Source organism: Notamacropus eugenii, chromosome 6 (genome assembly GCF_028372415.1).
Source record: "Notamacropus eugenii isolate mMacEug1 chromosome 6, mMacEug1.pri_v2, whole genome shotgun sequence".
Lineage (NCBI taxonomy): Eukaryota > Metazoa > Chordata > Mammalia > Diprotodontia > Macropodidae > Notamacropus > Notamacropus eugenii.
The window spans coordinates 355,568,737-355,591,022 of NC_092877.1; the positions used below are offsets into that span (position 1 = coordinate 355,568,737).

The window sequence follows — 22,286 nt, forward strand, 5'->3', positions numbered from 1 at the left end:
TCCTTGGCTCCCTTGAACCCTGTTGAGCTATTAGGTTGGGGGTGGACTGTCAGTGCTGAGTTTACAAAATCTCTTTGAATGTTAACTAGATGAACAACCACAGATGTAAAAGGTCGCTATCGCAATTAACCTTGGAAAGGGTACGGACATTAGAAAACTCGGGAAGAGAAAGAAGAGGAAGAAAATGAAATCAATCAATCCAGGTTAGGGGTCACCATGAAATTGATTAATGTGGGTCATTTGGACACAAAATGTTCTTTCTCCTTCAAATGTCACTAGTGGGGCTACCTTGCAATATTTTAGATGTTATCTATTTCCTTGCTCAGATTTAATCTCGATGGGGTGTTGGGGGACAGCAACCAAAAACTTCTCATCATTTTTCTTCCTATTACAACTCCAACCCCATTATATCCTCTTTTATGGCCCATTTGGGCACTGAAATGTTTTCTTTGCTGTCTTCTTAATCACTCTCAGAGCATCACACATTTATGATGAAGGTTTCTTCCTTCTCAGGTATACAAAGGAGATCAGTTCCTTTACCAGATTAGAAAATAATGTACTTGATTGATGTACTTCATTGATCCAATTCTGACTCATCACAAGGTTGAAATTTGTCCTGGTCAAACCTTCCTTCTTATCTTTCCTCCAAATCTTCCAGCCTCCTAGACTTGGGACCTCAGTGACACCCTTAAATCTTCCCTCCACCTCACCCTCATGGCCAATCTGTTGCCAAATCTAGTCATTTGTCCCTACCAAATCTGTTGTATCATCCTCTTTCTTTTTGCTCTCTTACAGCTACTACATTATTTAGGGCCCTTATCATCTCTCATCTGAACTATATCATTGAGATCCTAAATGATTTCCCTGACTCAATTCTCTTTGCCTCTAGTCAATCCTCCATACTGCTACCAAAATGATTTTCCTTAAGCTGAACTTGGGTGGTATCACTCTCTATTTGATAGATTCCAGTGACTTCCTCCTACCTCCATGATTTTAGACTACCTTCTCTTTGACTTTCAAAGCCCTTTGCCCTTGACTCCATCTATTTTCTGTCCATCTGTATTTGTCCTTCATTTTCAAAGAAGACCATAGCATCAGAGAAATGATGACATGACTTGCACTTGACTTTGTCTTGAGTTGAGGGAGGGCTGTGCAAGGTTACCAGATTTACTTTCTCCTCCTGAGCCATCTGGATCCAGTGACCAGAAATTCATCAGGATGACTGGAGAAGGCCCAGTATGGAATGAGAGACCTTGGCCTATTCAGGTATTCAGAGTGAGGTAATGCCCATTCAGTGAATAGACCTGTTTAAGAAGTAATCAGGAAATGGTCCCTTTAATGAGCAAAAGAGAAAAAAAATAAATAAATAAGGCTGGGAGAGAAAGAGCAATAATTACTACTGATAATCACTCTGAAGCCAGAGGGGTCCCAAAGAGAGAGAGAGAGAGAGAGAGAGAGAGAGAGAGAGAGAGAGAGAGAGAGAGAGAAGAAAGAAAGAAATCTGCCCCATAAACCCCAAGTTAACTGGGCATCCTCTGGTCATCCAAATTTACCTTCCTTTGGAGAGCAGAAGGAGGGGAGAGAGGACAGAAGGGAGTGGATGAGTTGATTTATCCAGCTAGTTGGGTCCCCATTCAGACAGCTCACAGTCTGTGTTTGTCCTTCATTTTCAAAGACCATGACATCAGAGAAATGATGACATGAAGCTATTTTCTAGACTTATCAGAAAGTATTTCTCATGCTCCCCATACACTGCGAAACTGGCGATGTGACTTTTCTCATACATCAGCTTTCATCTCCTATTTCTGTGCCTCTTACTTCATGCTTGAGATACATTTCTCTCTTAATTCCAACTCTGCTTTCATGAATCAGCCTAAGCACCCTCTTTTCCATGATGACTTTCAGATCTCCCCAACTAGTGCATGCCTTTTCTGAATACACTGCATTTATTTTATAGTTATGTTCTATTTACTCATTTATGTCCATGTCTCTAAAGATAAAGGTCAAGTCATCCATGGAGCATGAGCATTTCCTTTTTGGACATTGTATTCCCAGTGTCTAACCCAGTCCATGGCGGATTGATAGAAAGGTAGAGCATTTATGAAGCACTTACTATGTGCTAGGAACTATTTGAAGTATATAAAAGTTGCCTACAAGTCTTGGTTGACTGATTTTGTTTTTATATTTCCCAATTTATCCTTTCCCCCTTCCCCATCTAGAAAGCCTACTTCATAATAACAACAAAAAGAAAAGAAAAAGAAAAAGCCCATTAAACTAACCAATTCATGAATCAAACCCAACCGTCTATGGGATGTGCACACCCATGGTCTACCATCAGTGCACATCTTCTTTAAGGCCAAACTTGGTGACTACAATTACACAGCATTCATTTCAGTCTCTGGGTGCGTCTGTTATTCGAGTCATTGTGACAGTTAAATGGCACAGTTGGACACAGAGCTGAGGAATCTTAGAATCAGGAAAACCTGAGTTCAAATCCTGATGCAGATACCCATGAGGCATGTGACCCTTGGCAAGTCACTTAAACCCTCTCAGCCCCCGCTTCCTCTATTGTAAAATGTTGGTGGTAATAACAGTGCCTAGCTCATTGAGTTATTCCAAGGATCAAATTAGAAAATCCAAGTAAAGAGCTTGCTGAAGTTAAAATGCTGTTATTAGTTATTACCATGTTTCTCCATTTATATTTACTTTACCTTGTATCACTTCACATGACCCTTCTCTATATTCATCATAATAAACACAGCAATGTTCCACATATAGTTGCATCATTTCTTTAGCCATTCCTCAATTGATGAAACTCTACTTTCTCTAGTTATTTAATTCTACAAAATGGATTATTATTAAATATTTTGGTTTATATGGAGCCTTTTTTTTTTTACCATACACTTCTTTGTTTTATCTGCATAGCAGTGAGATCTGTGGGTCAAAGGCCATTTCTTAGCATAATTCCAAATTGTTAGGCAAGGATCTAACATTAGTATCTCATAAATATCTTGGAAAGCGTGGGTTCCTGAACCGTTTAAGTGATGGACCCTTTTGGTAATCTGGTGAAGTGTCTGGGATAGGAAATGTAAAAATAAAATACATCGCACAGGAAGCCAATTATATTGAAATATGGTTATCAAAATATATTTTAAACAGTTCATGGACTCCAGATTAAGAACCCCTGTAACCTAAAGGGTCATTGGTGCATTCTGTTTGTCAAAGGCCAATGGAAACTTGCTATTTGCATTACTGTTAACTCTCCCCCATTGCCCTTTTATAACTGTATTTCAACTGACCTTAATTGGTCTGGCGATTGGGTAAGATTGCCCTGGCCATTTGCAGATCTTCTGGCTTATTTTTCACACCTATTTATGTACTATTTGTGCATGTATGATTACCTACCAACACACAATTTAAAAGCATTTAATACCAAAAGAGGCTAACAGGAAAATTCTTAATTTCACTTTTTGCATGAGCACTTGCAGAAAACATCTGTGGCCTTAACCTATTTTCAGACAAATAAGCAGAGTGTGTACACTTCAAACTAATCGTTGCATTTACTTTAATGAATGTTTGGGCTTTAGATATGAGTGGTATTTATTCTTGGAAAATGAAATAAACTTGAGTAATAAACAATATGACTTTGTTGTGTTGACTGTTGAAATCTCATAAATAGGCAATTTCTGCATGTTGACCCTGGCAGATGCTATTTTTCCTAGCAGCAAACAAGAGCTTGACTGAACTCTACTTTCCAAAGTTAGTAAGACTCAAAGTCAAGTAGTAGTTGTAAGAATAAGCTTATCAGAGGTCAACTTTCCTGGGAGAACAAAAGAGAAAGTGGAATTTCCATGTTTTATTATAATAATAGCTATAAAATTAGACATTTCTAAATGTGTGGTGGTTAGGGTGCTTTACTTGAGAGTTAGATCCACCTGAATTCAAATCCTGGTTTGTGAAGGTTGGAAGTTCAATTCCGTGTGGACGGTCTCGGGTGGGTAAAGGTGGGAGCTTCTAAATCTTAGAGTTCTTACGAGGCCCCCCAGGAAAACTGCAGGGAATCGAGAAGGTCAGACCAAGGTAGCTCGGCTAGCTCGGGTATTTCCGCCTCTTCCCGGGAGATACGTGATGGGTGGAGCCTCCCTGCTCTTGAGGCTGTCCCGGATTGAACACACCTGTTGTCTCCTAACAGGCTTGATATTGATATGTAAACTACGCGACAGAGGGCTTAAGTAGGTCCAGGAAAGCCCGAAAAAGCTCTTGGGCGGAGGGCCACGTGTGAGCTTACTAGGCTCCCCATTTTCCTCTCTCTTCTCTCCCCTCCCCCTCTCTCCTCACTTATACTTCTACTTCCAATCTCTTATTGTAAGATCTTTGCCTCCTTGGGAGATCCCTCTCTCTCTCCCTCCTAAGGAAGAATCCCCTGCACTTGTAACCGAGACCCTGAAATAAAGCTCAACCCTTGTTCGACTCTGGAACGTCCTTTCTCTCATATGCGCACCCGGCGTGGCCAGCCGAAGACCTCGGGAGGTGAGGTAAGAAAGACTCGGGTAGCCCACAGGCCTCTAGGCCTGGCACTGGTTCTTCTATTTACTAGTGGATGTTATATAGACAAGTCATTTAATCTCCAAGTGTTTTAAGACAACTCATTATGTCTCACTACTGTCAATCAGCCAATCAACCAATAAGTATTTATTAGGTACTAACTGCATGCCAGGCACTGTGGTAGGCCCTGGAGATTAAATAGTTCCTGTTCTCGAAGAGATTATCTGCTATTGAGGGGAGGTAGAGACATCTACATCTATAGACCATGAAAATGCAAGACCCTTAGAAAACATAGATGGGTTACAGTAATTGAAATTCATTATTTTGTTCAATTTTAACAGTAATTCTCTCAAGTAGGCAAGGCAGATAGAGGATCATAGGATGATTGACTTAGAGCTTATGGAGGTGGTAGAGACTACTAAGTCTAACCTTCTAATTTTACAGATGAGGAAAATGAGGACAAGACAGGATAAGTTACTTGCATAGGTCTTCCTTGTTGTAGACCATATCTGCTGCACCATCTAGCTGGTTTACTCTCTCCATTTTATATATAGAGAAACTGGGGCCCAAACATGTTAGGCATACTATGCAAAGTCTTATAGAAAGTGAGAGGCAGAGATGGGGTTTGAACATGAGAGCTCTGATCATGAGCTAAGTGTTCTACTGGCTATACTGTACAAGTTCCCTATACATTGATGGACTTCCCAATGTGATGAGCAAAGCTTTAACACATTGTGTGTTTCACATGGAAAGGAAGTTAGAAGAGCAATCAGTTTTGAGTGGGAATGCTTACCCCTGCCACTGAACCTTTTGATGTACTCCAATAGCACCTATAATGTAGGATTATTATGCAGCCTCACTTTCATAATCAGAAAATTTCTGAAACCAGAAGCAAGACTCACATATAATAAGTACTGCATCCAAATGCTTAAAGTGCAAATCTTCCACTTCAGAGAAGTGATTCTCAACCATAACCAAATTCTTCAAATAGTGATCATGATATTTAAAAAAAAAACATTCAAAAATTTTGTTTCCCATTCAATCAAAGGCATAAAAAACATGGTGTTTTTGAATTGTATGTGAGAGTAGTAAGTAAGGGTTGGTGGCATGTAGGTGGTACAGTGGATAGAGTGCATAGCCTAGAGTCAGGAAAACTCATCTTCCTGGGTTCATATCTGGCCTCAGACACTTACTAGTTGTGTCATCTTGGGCAAGTCACTTAACCCTGTTTGCCTCGGTTTCCCCATCTGTAAAATAAGTTAGAGAAGGAAATGGTAAAACATTACAGTATCTCTGCCAAGAGAAGCCCAAATGGGCTTCTGATTCACAAAGAGTCAGACATGATTTGAAATGACTGAGCAATGAGTCCTGATGGTGGAAATAGGAGGGAGGGCATCATGAAAAAAATCTGAAGATACTACTATTAAGGCTTGCTTTTAGGGATATAGACATTCTTGCTTAAGTGGAACTGGAGCTGTGACTGACCCGGTTCATCAATGTTCCCATTTCCCACATTCAGTAGAAATGTGTTCCTCTCAGTAGCACTAGATCACATATTTCATCCCTGAAGCATGCTTATAGTGGAATTTCCTTTCCTCCTGTCAGCTGTCCTTGAGTCGTCTCAAATTACATCATTTCTGGTAATACTTGAGGAGTCTTTCCTATTGAAAGCAACACTGACATATGGCGAGAGGGAGAGAGCTGAGGAGAATACTTCTATAAATGTCCTTTTGCAGCACAGCTGTCCTCCATAGCAAAGCTGAAAATCTGCAGCAGGTCATTAACAAGCTGAGGAGCGATGCTTAGCTGAGTCCCTATTATGTGATACATTAGTGTCACTGAATATATGAGAGCTGGAAGGAGCCTTAGACAACATCTAACACTGTTAAGGAAATGGGGACTTTGAGAGCTGATATGAATTACAGAACAGTTAACAATGAAGCTATGACTAGAACCCAGGTCTCTGGATTTATTTGGTTTTCGGCTTGCCCTTGACATTGACTTGCTAAAACTTTTGGAACGTTTTGATTCTATATGCCTAGGATGATATGAGTATTCTTTCACTTTATAAAAACAAATTCCCTTCAAATGAAGCATTTGACCATTAATTAAACCTCCTTCCGTCCAAGCTGACTTTCTTATGCATTCAACCAGCAGGCAGAGCTTTTATTCAATCCTCTCACCTTTGAAGCTAGAATGATGTAGGGCATAGTAAAGTGGGCTGTAATAAGGGATGGAAAGGACAAATGAATTCAGAGCAACTTCAAAATGAAGATGGTGTTTGCCACAGATTACCTTTGCATGTTTTCCCATCCACATCAAGACGGTGTCCATGGTTACAAGAACAACGGGGCCCACCAGTTGAGTGCTCACAGTGATGAGAGCAGCCCCCATTGTTCTGCTCACAGCTATTGACAATTTCCATTTCAATCCCTTAGAGGAAACAAAGAAAAGAGTGTTATTAGCATAACAAGGGAGTAACCTGAGTAGACTCCAGCTACATACTGGGTGCCCACTGGCTACTGGGAGGAAGACACTAAAACTTTGGTGGGGGAAAAAGCAACCTGACAGTATCCAGAAATGTAGAAGCCCAAGAACTATTTAACATTGAGATCATCTCCAATGGGACTGTCACAAATACTATAAACTCTTGAAATGCAACTCTGTGGAACAAGGGCTACAGAAAATTTCACAATCTTAGGAAATAAGCCAATGAGGCATTTGCAATACCAGTAGCCCTCTATCAAAATGTAGCTAGGATCAAATTGATGAACACATGTAAAGTGTTTTGGAAACCTCAATTCTAGCTATTATCACCATCATTATCATAATGTTGATAATAATAATTATTTTCAATGGTTCTGAACAGCCCTAAAAACTTTTGGCTTCTGGGTAACACTGATAAGGTAGCCTGTTTCTCCATATGAACAATGACAAGTATTTCTGCTGACTTCAAAGGACTCCATTTCCATGGGTTTGGGAGTTCCTTATATGGGCACAGTGTGACAACTCCGACTTTATGGATTACATCTGAGTCACAGAATCTCAGAATTGAAGAGGACTGAAGGGTCCAACTGGTCCAACCTCTACCTGAGCATGACTCTATTTTATAAGATATCCAGTGATTAAATGGCCATGTAAACTTTGCTGAAATACCTGAATTGAAAGGAGAACTTGCCACTTCCAGAGGTAGTGCCGTCCAGAAAGGGCACTTTGGGGGAAGCTTTGATTATGAAGTTTTTCTTCACATTTTTGCCATTTTCTCCTCCTTTTAACGCTGCCAGAGCCCCACCCTTGAAACATCTAAAGTCAGTGGTCATGTCCCCCCTCACCCTCCCGGTCCTCTCTTTTACAGACTAAATGGGACCGGTTTTATCTCCCTTCCTCAGATGATATGAATTCAAGGCTCTTCAGACAGGTAGGAGACAGTGAAGAGAGGGCTAGGACAGGGAGTCACAAAGTCTTGAGGTTGATGATGACCTCAGACACTTAATGGCTGTGTAATCCTGAATGAGTCATTTAATTTCTGTCTCCATTTCCTCATCAAAGGGAAGCTAGGTGGTGCCCTGGATGGAGCACTTGTGTAGGAGTCAGGAGGACTTGAGTTCAAATCTCACCTCAGACACTTGACACTCACTAGTTGTGTGACCTTGGGCAAGTCACTTAGCTCCAATTGCCTCATCCTGTGTCATCTTCAGTCATCCTGATGAATATCTGGTCACTGGATTCAGATGACTCTGGAGGAGAAGGGAGGCTGGTGACCTGCACAGGCCTCCCTCACTCAAAACAAAGTCAAATGCAAGTCATGTCATTTTTTCTCTGATGGCATGGTCTTCTTCGGCAACGAAGGATAAATAATCCTTCCTCCCTCCTTTCTTCTCTCTCTCTTCCTTCCTTCCCCTTCTTCCTCTTCCTCTTTTTTCTCCTTCTCCTCTTCCTCTTCCTCCTCCTCTTCCTTCCTCTTCTTCCTTCTTCTTCTTCTTCTTCTTCTTCTTCTTCTTCTTCCTTCTTCTTCTTCTCCTCCTTCTTCTTACTTTCCAACTTATAACCCTTCTCCCTAAAACATGCTGGCCAGAACTGGACAACACACTTTCCGTGTAGCATAACAAGTTCAGGCTCCAGAAGGACAATCACCAGCATATACCACAAGTTATACCTTGAGATTTCCTGTTGCAAAACAATTCAGTAGCCTGCTGCCCATGAGGCAATGAGCTTCTTGGAATTAGCAAGGCAGCTCCTTGCATGGTCAATATACAGATCACTTTAGATCTTAGGATCTAAAGACTTTATAAAGTTCATGTAGGCAGTTCACCCCCCCACCCCCACCTTCCCCAACTGCACACATACATTTTAGAGCTGAACAAAGTAAAGTCCAGAAAGCTGAAGGAAATTGTCCCAAATCACACACAGAGGTGTGATTTAAATTGAAGTATTTTGAATCCAAATCAGGTGCTCTTTGCAGAAGTCTGCCCACTCTCTTGGGGAAATAATCCATTAAGTGATAAGGTTCTAAGTTTTGTGATTATAAACAAAGAATGCAGAAATATTAACCACCAATTAAACCACTCAGCCAGCACTCATTCTTCACTTTCAGTGGGTGGAATTTTCTCTAAATTGTTTTTAGTTCTTAGGGTGTTCAGACCTTTAATCTATGATTTCTAAACCATTTGGGGGGAGCGATAAGTGAGTGAGTGAGTGTGTGTGTGTGTGTGTGTGTGTGTGTGTGTGTGTGTGTGTGTGTGTGTAAAAGAGAAAAGTGGGAGAGGGAAGAGACAACAGATGATAACAGAAGCTACAGAATAGATGAGAAAGATAGGATTAGTGAGAGAATTCGAAGAGGGAGGGCTAGGGAGAGAGAGAGATGAAAGCATAGGAAATGTAAAAAGAGAAGAATGAGAAAAAGGATGAGAGACAGAACAGATAAGAAACATAAAATATGTGAGAGTCTGAGAGAGAAGATGAAAGAAAGGAAATGGAAAAGGAGATAAGAGTATGAGAGAGACAAAGTGTATGTGAAATACAGGATACAGGAGAGGGAGAAAGGTTAGGAAGGAGAGGAGGGAGAGGAAGAAAGCAGAAAAATGGAGAGGGAGAAGAGATAAGACTGATAGAAAGATTGTGTGTTTGACTACCTACAGAGGCTATGTTTTGACCAACAGTCTACCCCAATCTATGGCAGAGTGATATGCTTTGTAATAGGATTTTACTGTACTTGATAAATTCTTAACTTAGCTTTTGAGACTCAGGGAGGAAAATAGTCTATCAGTGTGAAAACATTTATCCTGCATCACTCTCATGATACAGCAGATGCCAGTGGGCATGAGAGAAGTACCAGGGAGATACAGGTATTTTTAATTTTTATGTTCAGCTTTTGGATTCGACTAAATCTTGGAGTACATAGGAACAGACTATGAGAAATAAGCTGAAGCTCTGAGTGTCCAAAAACAAAAGTAAATCATTTTTGTGTTGATTTTTAAACTTAAATAAAAAAACATGATTTCTCAGATTTTAAATAAATATCTCATGTTAAAAAAAAGTGTCATCTGATAGAAGGAAGATGCAGGAACCAAGAAATATAGGTTGGAGGAGGCCTTGACATTACTGATTTGTGTAACCTGGGGCTATGTCACTTGACTTAACCTCACTTGATTGGATTTTCCCATCTGTAAACCAGGTCAGTAAAGAGGATTCTGTAGGCAGGTACTTCAAGGCCCGATGAGAAAAATTATGTAAATAAAAGAAATTGTTCTCCAAGGAAAGGAATAAAACAGTGTATTTGTGTGTAGAATAAGAAAAAAAAAGTCATCATCTGATGCCCCTGTTTTATGAATGAAGGATCATTCATTGTTAAACACCTCCATGAACTGGAAAAAAAAACATTCACTTATTGCACAGGATCCAAAACAACTTAAAATATTAATGTTCCACTGAGAACAAACTGTGCATCATTTTTTGAAAACATCCAGGTCTGGGGGAGGGACTGTAGAGAAAACTAAGTCAATTATTCACATAAGAAAAAGAATTATAAAAATACATTATGCACAAAATGTATTCAACTCTAGGGGAAAGTGCTTTCCCAAGTAAATTCCATAGAAATCCTGTACCTAGTAACTCATTAGCAATAACTGCCTCCTTCTTCACAATAATAGGTCATGCTTTACTCCCTGAGAGTGTACCAGTCAGACTGTAAGAGACTCTATTTCTCATATTTGTAAAATGCACCCATCCCCTAAGCCTCTGGCTATATTAAAAAAAAAAAACCAAACATTAATAAGTAAGAAAAATCAGCTCACATTCTCCCAATGCCTGAGAGGATTCCCCCAGGGCATTCAGAGAAAGATGAACTTCAGAAGATGTAGAATCCTAATTAGCACTTAATTCTCCTCTCCTATCTAATTTATCTAGGCCTACCCTGTAAGAGGCTAATGTCATCACATAGAAAAACTGGGCTAGTTTTAAGAGTCAGGTCCATATCGCCAGGGCTCAAAGCTACACTGGCAAATCACCCCCCTAATAAAGCAGCTACAGATTTCTATTGTAGAGGGGAGATTTATTCCACTAGGTCTCCCTCTAGATGGTTCCAGACATTCTGCCCAAATCTGTGATATGAGGGATGCAGAATTTTAGCATTATTCAAGGTTGAGTTAGAATGTAGAGCTCTGACCTGGGCCCTGTTACACACACACTCACACACACACACACACACACACACACACACATATCAGTGTTCAGATAAGTGAAGATATTTACAAGTGGTCATTTGCTCAATGTTTCAAAACTTTAAGTAAATGGTGACTTCAGCATGTTAAGTCCTTCCTACCATCATTCAGCAGACAATTATTAGGGGCTGACCAAGTCCCAGGCATTGTGCTAGTCTCTGAAGATAGATACATAAAAATAAAGCTGTCCTTTCCCTCAAATTTACATTCTAAAGGGAAAGGATGGATAGTGGAAAGAATGGACTCAGAGGACCTTGAATCAAGTTCAACATGACCCAAAGGGAGCTCATCATCTTTCCCTCAATCTCTCCTCTCTTTCTAATCTCCCTTTACTACCAAGGTTACCATCATCATCACAGTCACTCAAGCTTAGAACTGAAGCATCATCTGCTAACGTTTCTCTGTTTCTGTCTGTCTGTCTCTCCTCTCTCTCTCTCTCTCTCTCTCTCTCTCTCTCTCTCTCTCTCTCTCTCTCTCTCTCTCTCTCTCTCACACACACACACACACACACACACACACACACACACACACACACACACACCCCTCCTCTCCTCTAGATATCCAGTTACCAAATCCTATCATTTCTGCCTCCATCCCCCTTCTTCTCACCTGGTCCTGCCACTGCCCTGGGTGGGCCTTCATCACCTTATTTCTGGCCTATTGCAATAACTTGCTAGTGAGTCTCTTGCCTCAAGACTGTCAAATTATTTCCCCAAAACTCAAGTGTGACCATGTCACCATGTCAACCCTCTTTTCAATCAACTCCAGTGGTTCCCTATTTTCTAGTGCCTGGCATCTATTGATTATCTCCACTTTATCTTGTGTATATCTTGCTTGTATATAATTGTTTGCATGGTGTCTCTCTCACTAGACTGTGGGCTCCTTAAGAGTGGAGAGTGTCTTTTACCTTTCTTTGTATTCCAAGCATATGACACAATGCATATGTGGTACATAGCAGGTGCTTAATAATGCTAGCTGCCTGAATTGGGTTAAAATTCTCTCTGTGTTACTCCTGATGTGACCTATGTGCACACTGCTCAGTGCAGATTGGGATGGGGATGGGAAACATTTAGCAGCTAGGATCAGAAAACTTCATTGAGAAGGTGAAACGAGCTGAGTTTTGAAGGGAGGGAGGCATTTTAAGAAGTGGGGGTGAGGGTGAGGAGGGGGCACATCCCAGGCATGTGGGGCATCCTACGCAAAGGCAGAGACAGCAGATGGTGTGTCCTATGTGAAAAGCAAGATGGGAGGCTTAGCATGGAGCTAGGGAAGAGGAATAATGCACAATAAGGGTGGCCAGGCAGGTAGATTGTGGCCAGCCTGTGAAAGGCTTTAAAAGCCAGAGTAGTTTGTATTTGATTTTAGAAACAATAGGAAATCTCAGCAATTTAGTGAGTAGGAGAGTGAGTTGGCCAGGTATGTGATTAAAGGAAATCCTGGCAGCTGTGCAGAGAACAGATCAGAATAAAGAGGGATTAGGCAGGGAGAGAGATCATTGTAATAGGCTAGGTGAAAGGTGAGATGGGTCTGAATAGATAGTGGCTTTGTAGGTGGAGAGCAGGGGACCAATGTGAGAGATTTTATGGAGGTAGGAATGCTACAGCTGATTGGCTCAGGGAGAGAGATAATGCCGAGGTTGTAAACTGAGATAATTGGGGTGTGGAGTAAAGTCTTAGACAGAAATAAGGAAATTCAGAAGGTGTATTTTTTGTGGAGGGGGGGTAAGGATACAAATGAATTCTGTTTTGGACATATTGCATTTGAAATGTCTGCAGGACAACCAGTATGAAATGTCAACAAGCAATTAGAGATGCGTAACTGGAATTGAGGAGAGATTGTAGCTGGATATATAGATTTAAGAGTCACTGGCAGGGACAGCTACAGGGTGCAGTGGATAATGCACTGGCTCTGGAGTCAGAATCTGAGTTCAAATTCAGCCTCACACACTTACTAGCTGTGTGATCCTGGGCAAGTCATTTAACGCTGATCTCCCTCCCCCCCCAAAAAAAGAGTCACTAGGATAAAGAGGATAATTAAACCTATTTCATCTGGTGAGGTTACAAAGAAAGAAATCACAGAGGCAAGAGAGATGATAGCCCAGGTGAGGGTCTTGGGAGCCACAGTTAGGAGTGTGATCTAGATGACAATAAAGAAAGGGATCTGAGAAGGAATAGTCAGACAGGTAGGAGGACAGTCAAGGTAGAGTGTTGTCATGAAAACCAGATTGGAAAGGAGGGAGTGTTTAGGCGGATAGGGTGGTCCACAGTGTCCAGTATTGTAGAGACCTCAAGAAGACTTTGGGTGGAGATCCCTGGGAACTTTGGAGAGGCCATTCCCTTTGAGGGGTGAGGTCACAAGCTAGAAAACAGAGGTTTGAGGAGTGAGTGAGACCATGCAGGAGAGAACCCAGGCACTCTGTAGAAGATGGTCCTATTGACTGCAGTGTCCAAGGATGTCCTCCTCTGGGAGCCAACCCTCTTTTCAGAGGTCTTTACAAACGTAGGTGTCTCATTTAAGCAGCACACATTTATTTAGGGATTACCATGTGCCAGGCACTAGCCTGTGGCTTCAAGTTTTCATATCCTACCCTGAGGTGGATATGGGAGTAGGAGCCAGGTCCAAGGAGGGGCCCATCGCCTTCCTTAGGAACCCAAGAGCCAGAAGACCAGACACAGGCCCAGGGTAAGTCTCTAGGGTTTTGTTTCTTTTCTCCCCACAGGCAGATACAGACGCAAGACAGGGACTGGGGCCATGCTCTGAGGACCGGACAGGACCTCTGACGTACTTCGCTGGGATGCTGAGAAAGGCAGATGTTCACTTACAGGCACACAGACTGGCATTAGGCCTTTCCAGGCTCAATAAGGTCCACTGAGGCTTTGGTCTCCTGGCACAGCTTTCATTAACTCATGATTACCTCCCCTTCACAATGATGCACAGGAATGCTGCTGCTGCTGCTGCTGCTACTAATACTACTACTGCTTCTGCTACTACTACAATTAGCTAGTTAATACTTAAAAATATATATAAATATATATATATAAATTTATACATAAATAGATATAAAAATATATATTTATCATATATCATTTTATCTTCACAACAACCCTGAGAGTGTTATCTACATATTGTATTACATTGCATTTTATATATGATACATATAATTTTATTACATTATTACTATATCATATATTATACTATATAATATTGTTATTAATGTTGAAAAGACAGTAATATGTAATAATACATAACACCTAATGTTGATCTAGGGGAAGCTAGGTGGTGCTATAGTACACATAGCCTTGGGCCTACAGGAAGATTCATCTTCCTGAGTTCACATGCAGCCTCAGTAACTTACTAGGTGTGTGACCTAGTCACTTAATCCTATTTGCCTCAGTTTCTACATCTATAAAATGAGCTGGAGAAGGAAATGACAAATTACTCCAGTATCTCTGCCAAGAATGTCCCAAATTTGGTCACAGAGTGGCGCCCAACTGAAATGACTGAATAACAAATGTCCATCTACTGTTTAAATTTTGCAAAATGTTTTGAACACACAATTTACCCAAGTAGTACAGCAAGACCACAGGATTTGGAGTTGGAGACCTAGGTTAATGTCTAATACTCACATGACCTTGGACTATTTCCTTCCTCTCTCTGGGCTCAGCTTTCTCATGAGGGCTTGGTCTAAATGGCTTCCTAAAGTCTCTTCTTCTAAATTTCACATACCGACCCCCTCACATGTTCTAAACTCCCATCAATCTGAAGAAAATTTAGAGCAGTTTAATGGTGGAAATAAATTATTGAGGTCCATTAGAGAAAGGAATCTGCCCTGAGTCCTTCTTTTTGGTTTTCTCAGCCCTGTGAGTGGTTGCATGTGGAGAGTCATTCACTCAGAGACACATGTGGGTGGCTTCCTGATATTAGCACGAAGGCTTGTGGGAAACACAGACATGAATAGGAGATACTCCCTCCCTTGAGGAACTTACAGTTTAATCAGATATCCTTATTATTATGTAGGGTTTTGAGAGAGCATAACCTAGCTTAGAAAGGTAGCCTTGGAGTCAGGAAGTCTTGGGTTCAAGTATTTCCATTCATATACACTAGCTGTGTGACCCCAGGCAGATCACCTGATCTCCCAACTCTCCAGGAAACCAGCAGCTTCTTTCACCAAAGAAATTCCAGATTTGGAGGGGTTAAATAGTACTTTAGATCTTACAAAACTCTTTCTTCACAACATTTTGAAGTAAGTAGTTCAGGGACTGTTATCTTTATTTTACTAATAAGGAAGCTGTGGCTCAGAGAGTTTATGAGATTTACCCAGGATCATAAAACCTGATGAAGATGGTTTCATGAATGTTAGGATTGAGTTGCCTGTGGACCATCCATGTGGACAGTCATAAAGGAAGCAGTTGGGTCTGGAGTTCAAAGTTATAAGGAGAATAAATTAATTGGAGAAATAAATTAAGGAGTCAGCTATATAAAGACAAGAGTTGAAGGACTCTAAGAGGATGAGAGTGTCAAGAAAGAGAATGTCCATAAAAGGGTAAAGCAGAAAACTTTGGGGGGGGGGGGTGGATATCAGTACCAGCACTGCAGTAAAGAGGAAGGGTCAGGAACATGCATGACTATAATCTTCATAACTCACATTCTTCTAGTGCTGTAATTTTTATCAAGTGTCTGCCTTACCCCAATCTCATGGGAGAGATGAGTCTCAGTTTCCTCATCTGTAAAATAAGGGCATTGGGCTAGATGACCTCTGAGGCCCCTTCCAGCACTGTTACTCTGAGTGGCAATATTTAAACAGTGACCTTGATCCCTTCCAACTCTGAGTCTTATTCATGGTGGTAGAGAACATGAAGTGTGACCATCTCCTTTTTCTTGGCCCTACTCAGGAGGAGTAGGAGAAGGTGTGGGCACTATTTGAAATGATTTCAAGGGAAATGGTGCCAACTGAACAGTCAGGACTGGATTGAAACAAGGAGGCATTTGAGGCATTCCTGGAAAAGGTGAAGGATATAGTAGCACAGACTGAAAAGGGAAGATGACTTCCATCAGACTGAAAGGGAAGGACTGGGAGAGGAAATGTAGAGAGCAAAAGATGTAGAGAGGAGGACTGAGGGGGATGGGAGGAATGTCTGGAAGGAGATAGAAAGAGCTTCTACCTAGGGCAGATAATTGGGTATGTTAAGAAGGAGGTAGGGAGCTAATCTGAAAACATACATTAACAATAGGGGAAAACTTAGTTTTTGGATCACCATCCCCAAGGTCCATGTGGAATATGGATATCACTCTGTAGACCTCATCAGGTCTACTGAGAAGAATAAATGAGAGCCCTGTACCACCAGAGGATGGTGGGAAGAGGGGCCAGGTTACTCACAGTCTCCCAATAAGTCTCAAGTTATGTATTCCTCAGTGGGTTTCCCAACTTCTTCCTCCTGAGATTAGTCTAGTGGGCAATTAAAGCCATATGGAATTAATAGCCAAGGTTAGAACACTGTAGGGTGTCTGAAGACCTTGGTCCAAATAGGGAAAAGCAGAACAAAACCAAACAGATGGACTTGTAGCTGTCACAAAGATCTTATTTCTGACCCGATATGATCCTGAGCTATTAATAGATGATCATTTGCCAACTCTTGCCTTATAAAGATGGCTCCTTCATTATTAATATTTTTCCTTCCTTGAGCTCCCATGGGAAATTGATGAATGACAGAACAGCACTGAGGACAGTGTAGACAGAGAAAAGAGAGCAAAGGACTTAGAATCAAGAACACTTGGGTTCACATACACTTACTAGTTGTGTAAAGGTGGCATAGTGTACAATATCTCTAAGCCTTAGGCTCTCTAAACCTAGGGATTACCATGTTTCTCAGTGAAAGGAGTCTCCACATTAGCCAACTAACTGCTTCTCAAGAAATTCATAGGATCATCAACTTAGACCTGGAAGGGACCTTAGAGTCCAATTGGACCTCAAGTCCAATCCTCTAATTTTATAGATAAGGAAACTGAGACTCAGTTTAGTGATTTTCCCAGGATCATACAACTGTACAAAAATCTGAGGGAGGATTGGAACTCAGGTTGGTCCTCTAGTCACTTATCTGAGGGTGAGAAAGCAGTTAGATGTGCAGTGGATACAGTGTTGGACCTAGAGTCAGGAAGACCTGAGCAAGTCATTTAACTTCTGTCTGTCTCAGTTTCTTCAGTTGTAAAATGGGGATAATAACAGTACTTACTTCACAGTGTGCTTGTGAGGATCAAATGAGATAATATTTGTCAATTGCTTAGCATAGCACCTGGCATACAGTAGGTGGTTAATAAGTGCTTATTCTCTTTCTTTCCCTTCCCAATGTAGTGGAATAAGAACATTAGACAGTGAGACATGTGACCTGGATTTTAGTCCTGAGTTTGGCTGCCACTTGCTGTGAAACTTTGAACAAGTCATTTCATTTCCTGGAGTTTCATTTACCTCATCTAGAAAATGGGTATCATCATCGTGGCATTGCCTACATCAATCAAACAACATGCATTTATCAGTTGCTTAATATATGCCTGAGCACTGTACTAGGAGCCTGGCATATATTAAAAATAAAAGTTCCTGTCCTCAAGGAGTTTACATTCTTACCCAACATTGTTGTAAGTAAAGAGCATCTTAAGTTATAAGGTATTTTTTAAGAGCAAACTGTTGTTAAAATTAGTAGCAGTAATAACAGCCATGGTGCTGGATGAATGGTCACTGGCTGCAATATAGAACAGAAAAGGATTAATGAAGTGGCCACAGAGGAAAGAATGCCAGAAAAAAAATGTATGATCAAAAGGGTGGGCTATTCATGTTGCCAGGGTGAGGAGAAACCGCTGGAGACACCATGCACTCAATTGGTGAGCTTGAAAGGTCCAGAAGAAGCAAGGGAGGCTACCAGCACAATGAGGCAAAATTACGGGAGGTTAGGGACAAGACTCAGGCAAGGGGGGACTGCAACCTACTTCCTTAAATGGAGCACCAATGGTGATGAGATCACAGATTTATTTATTTTAGGGGGAGGACTTCAGTTCATAATAACATGAGAGAGAGGATCTAAGTTACCCTAAAAGTCCTTTCCACTATAAAATTCTAAGTCGGTGTTTTTTTGGATAAGTTGCCTAATGTCTAGACTTTAAGCACAAATTTGTGCTTTGGGGAAAGCATCTCACTATACTAGCACCCTTCGGAGTGCTAGGTCAGGAGCTGCTCTGGGCTCCTCACTTACGGTAGCAGTGTCTTCCATCTGCACCAAGTTCAAAGCCAGGGTTACAGGTACAGGTGAAAGATCCCATGGAGTTCACGCAGTGGTGGGCACAGTGAGTATTGCCTTCTGTGCACTCGTCAATGTCTGCAAACATAAACATGCTTTGGTTTTATGGCTTATAATCACCACCAGAGGGGTAGATCACAACATTAGCACCAAATTAAAATGTTTTTTTTTTCCCTAAAACCTAGAGTCTTTGGGATGTATGGGCACAATAGCAGATAACTCATATTGAAGAAATGCTTTTTCCTCTTGCTTATGTTTTGCTATGAATAATGCTGCACAAACTATAAGCCTCATGTAGCCAAAGAGGTGATACAGCCAGCTTCCTTTTCATCAGTACAAGGCAGCTACAAAAACTTGAATATCCCTACACAGTTTTCCAAATTCCCATTTTCAAAAAAAAAATTGCTAGCATAGTCTTTTCTTATATCACGTCCCTCCTTAGATACCCTGATGGTCCTCCACTCCTTAAGATTTGCCATATTGGTCTGCACTTAGGGTGGATTCCAAACCAGCTTTATCCATATTGTACTTCAGAACTCTTGAAATAAGACTAATAATATTGTTGATGATGAGGATGGGAAGGATGAGGAGAATGAGGATGCCTTGGATTTGTATGGCACCTACTTAGCACTGTGCTAAGTTCTTTACAATTAGTATGTCATGTGATACTCACTACAACCCTGTGATGTAGGTGCTATTATTATCCTATTTGATAATTGAGGAAACTGAGGCAAACAGAGGTTAAGCAATTTGACCAGGGACATAGAGCTAGTAAGTGAACTCAGGTCTTACTGACTCCACATCCAGGGTTCTATCTACTGTACCTCCTAACTGCACCAGTCTCAGTCTTCCCCAGTAGCTGGGATGAGTCATGCACCATCTTGCTACTCCTTTGCTGATCTGCTCTAATTTGTAATCCTATAGCATTACCTGGGGCATCCAGAAGTTAAGCATTTTCTCCATAGTTACACAGCTGTTGGGTGTCAGAGATTGAGTTTGAAGCTGCATCTTTCTTACTCCAAGGTCCGCTTCTCAATCCACTACTCTATCCATTAGAGGCAACTTGGAGGCATGGTGGACAGAGCACTTGAGTGGGCAGAACTCGAGTAGAAAGATTCAAGTTCATATCCAACTTTAGACCATTCCTAGCTCTGTGACCCTGGCAAGTCACTAATCTGCTTTGGTTTTCTCATCTATAAAATGGGGAGAGTGACATCAACCTCCCAGGGTTGTTATAGAGATCACAGGAGATAATATTTGTAAAGTGCTTTTCAAACATTGAAGTGGTATATAAATGCTCACTGACATCATCCTCATCCTCATCATTACTCCATGCTACTCCTAGCTTTATGTGTGTAGTAGAAACTTTATACTTGTTTGATGGTAGAGAATCCATTGAATTTGGGATCTCCTCAGGGTGCAGAAAGCTGGGGCGTAGTGTTTTCATGATTTATTTCTAATACTTAAAATGAGAGCAAAATGGAGAGGATGTAAGGGAGCTTGACCTGCCTTCAAATGGAGCTGCTGAAACATACTAGCTGAATGTATGGGAAGACATTGTTTAACCTCTACGTGTCCCATTGCTTCTCTAAGACTATAAGTTGTTGTAACCTCTCTAAGACTATCACTTACAAGCAAGTTGCTGATTTACATGGGGGAAGGGACTTTTCACACCAGGAGTTCCCAGGAGGATGACATCACAGGTTTGCTTCCACCTCCACCACACCCCCAACAAAAGATATTTTAAGCAGCCCTGGAGGAAACATGCAATGTGTTAGTGGAATCTATGTCTGGAGTCATGACTACTCAATTTGAGAAGACAGACCTTTCTTAGTTTTCCAGCTTAGTCATAATTCCTCATTAAAAAAGGGGCCAAAATAAACATGAATTTGCATGTCTAATGTCCTTCTATTTGTTTAAAATAAGAGTCTGCCTTGAAAGCCAGGAAATAGTTGATATCATCCTAAGTCTTAGAGCCTCTCCTTTTTTCTTGAAAATATTACAATGCAAAAAAAATCTCATGAGTTACCAGAGACAAACTTTGCCTCACCACAAATAACTGCCTTCAGTACCTCTGGTCATAGCATAATAGATTTATCACATTAATCTTGGAATTGAAAGTGTTCCTGTATGGCTCTTTTAGAAAAATGGAAACATTTAGCTTATTATTTCAAGGAGAGCTTTAAAAAAATTCCCCTTTGTTACAATGATTTCTAAATTCTAGGAACCTTTCTCAGTATACACTTCCAATTCAAGGGTCATCTTTTCTTTCTGTAGTTTATGAAGAAGAAAAAAAAGAACAAATCCCTGCCTAGTTATTGAGCCTTTTGAAATATCAGTTCTGAAACTACCATCTGAATCACAAAAAATCATTAAGTGTTTTTTGTCATTGTTGTCTTTCAGAATTTTAAAATATGGCATAAAATGCCTTTCCAAATAATCAAAGACAAATGTAGCCTCACTTCCAAAAGCATTTCTGTTCTACACCCACAAATATTTCCTCCCACCTGTTCTTCTTGAAACGAATCCCAAGAAAATCTTAGATAACTGCGCAATTAAGCCATTAGCCCCAGTTCCTTACCTGTGCATGACATTTTGTCTGCAGACAGATGGTACCCTGGGTGGCAGGCACACCTGGCAATGCCACGATCATTTAGACAGATGTGGGAGCATCCTCTGTGTCCACCTGAGCAGGGATCCTTCACTACAAGAAAAAGTACAAGGAAAGGTCAGTCACCCACTTTGGGGAGGGGGGAAGCGAAACACGGGAGTGAAGAACACAGGATCTCAGAGGTCATTTAGCCTACCTTTCACCATTTATAGCAAGGGAAACTGAGACCCAAAGACATTAAGTGACATGCCAAAGATAACACATATAGTAAGCAAAAAAAGGGGAGATTTGGTTTTAAGCCATATCATCCTGGATTTAGAACTGGAAAGAACCTCAGAGGTCAAATAGCCCAATAGCCCAATACTCCCCTTCCCTCCATCTGTCTATCTATATGTCTTTCTCTCCCTATTACTTCTCTTTGTCTGTCTCTCTGTCTATCTCTGTCTCTCTGTCTCTGTCTCTATATCTCTCTCTCCCTCTCTTTCTCTGTCACACACACACACACACACACACACACACACAAATTTTACAGTAGTGGAAACTGAGATGCAGAGAAGCCTCCTGTCTTGCCCAAGATCACATGGGTAGCAAGCAAACAATGTGGAATTTGACCCAGGGTCCTCTGTCTCTAAAGCCACTGCTCTTTTTTGGGGGAGGAGAGGCTGTCTTTGTATCCCCAATATTTAGGGTAGCGTCCAGACATAGTCAGTGCTTCATATATGCTTGTTAATTGGACTGCTGATTTATTCTTTTCATAGCACCCAGGTAAGAGTGTGAAAAAAATGGAAAAATAAGATTATGGGGCTGTTTTATAGCCAGCGTGGTACCTGCCTGATTGCTCTACTAATGAAACTGTCTTCTTTCTCACAGCCCGGACTAGTTTGTCCACTAACAGCTTACATTTTTATAGTATTTTTGAGTTTCCAAATAATTTCATCCCAATAACCCTAAGAAGTAGATGGTATATAAAGACCACATTCTCCATTTCACAGATAATGAAACTGAGTCCCTAAGGGACGAAGCAATGTGATTAAAGGTGTATAAGTATTTAGTAGCAAACTCCTGACCTCCTGAGTCAAAATCTGGGATTATGCCATATTCACTATCATGTTCTTCCAACAAAGG

The 22,286-nt window shown here is 41.0% G+C and overlaps 1 protein-coding gene across 1 annotated transcript in view; it reads right to left on the reverse strand.

The window, feature by feature from the left end:
- Positions 1 to 22,286, reverse strand: part of LOC140512409 (EGF-like and EMI domain-containing protein 1) — a 547,574-nt gene that overhangs the window by 18,572 nt on the left and 506,716 nt on the right. Inside the window, exons 7-9 of the mRNA XM_072621528.1 lie at positions 21,132 to 21,254; positions 18,506 to 18,628; positions 6,841 to 6,978 (exon numbers count right to left, since the gene is read on the reverse strand). Coding sequence (XP_072477629.1) covers positions 6,841 to 6,978; positions 18,506 to 18,628; positions 21,132 to 21,254 — 384 coding nt within the window. The remainder of the gene's footprint in view (positions 1 to 6,840; positions 6,979 to 18,505; positions 18,629 to 21,131; positions 21,255 to 22,286) is intronic.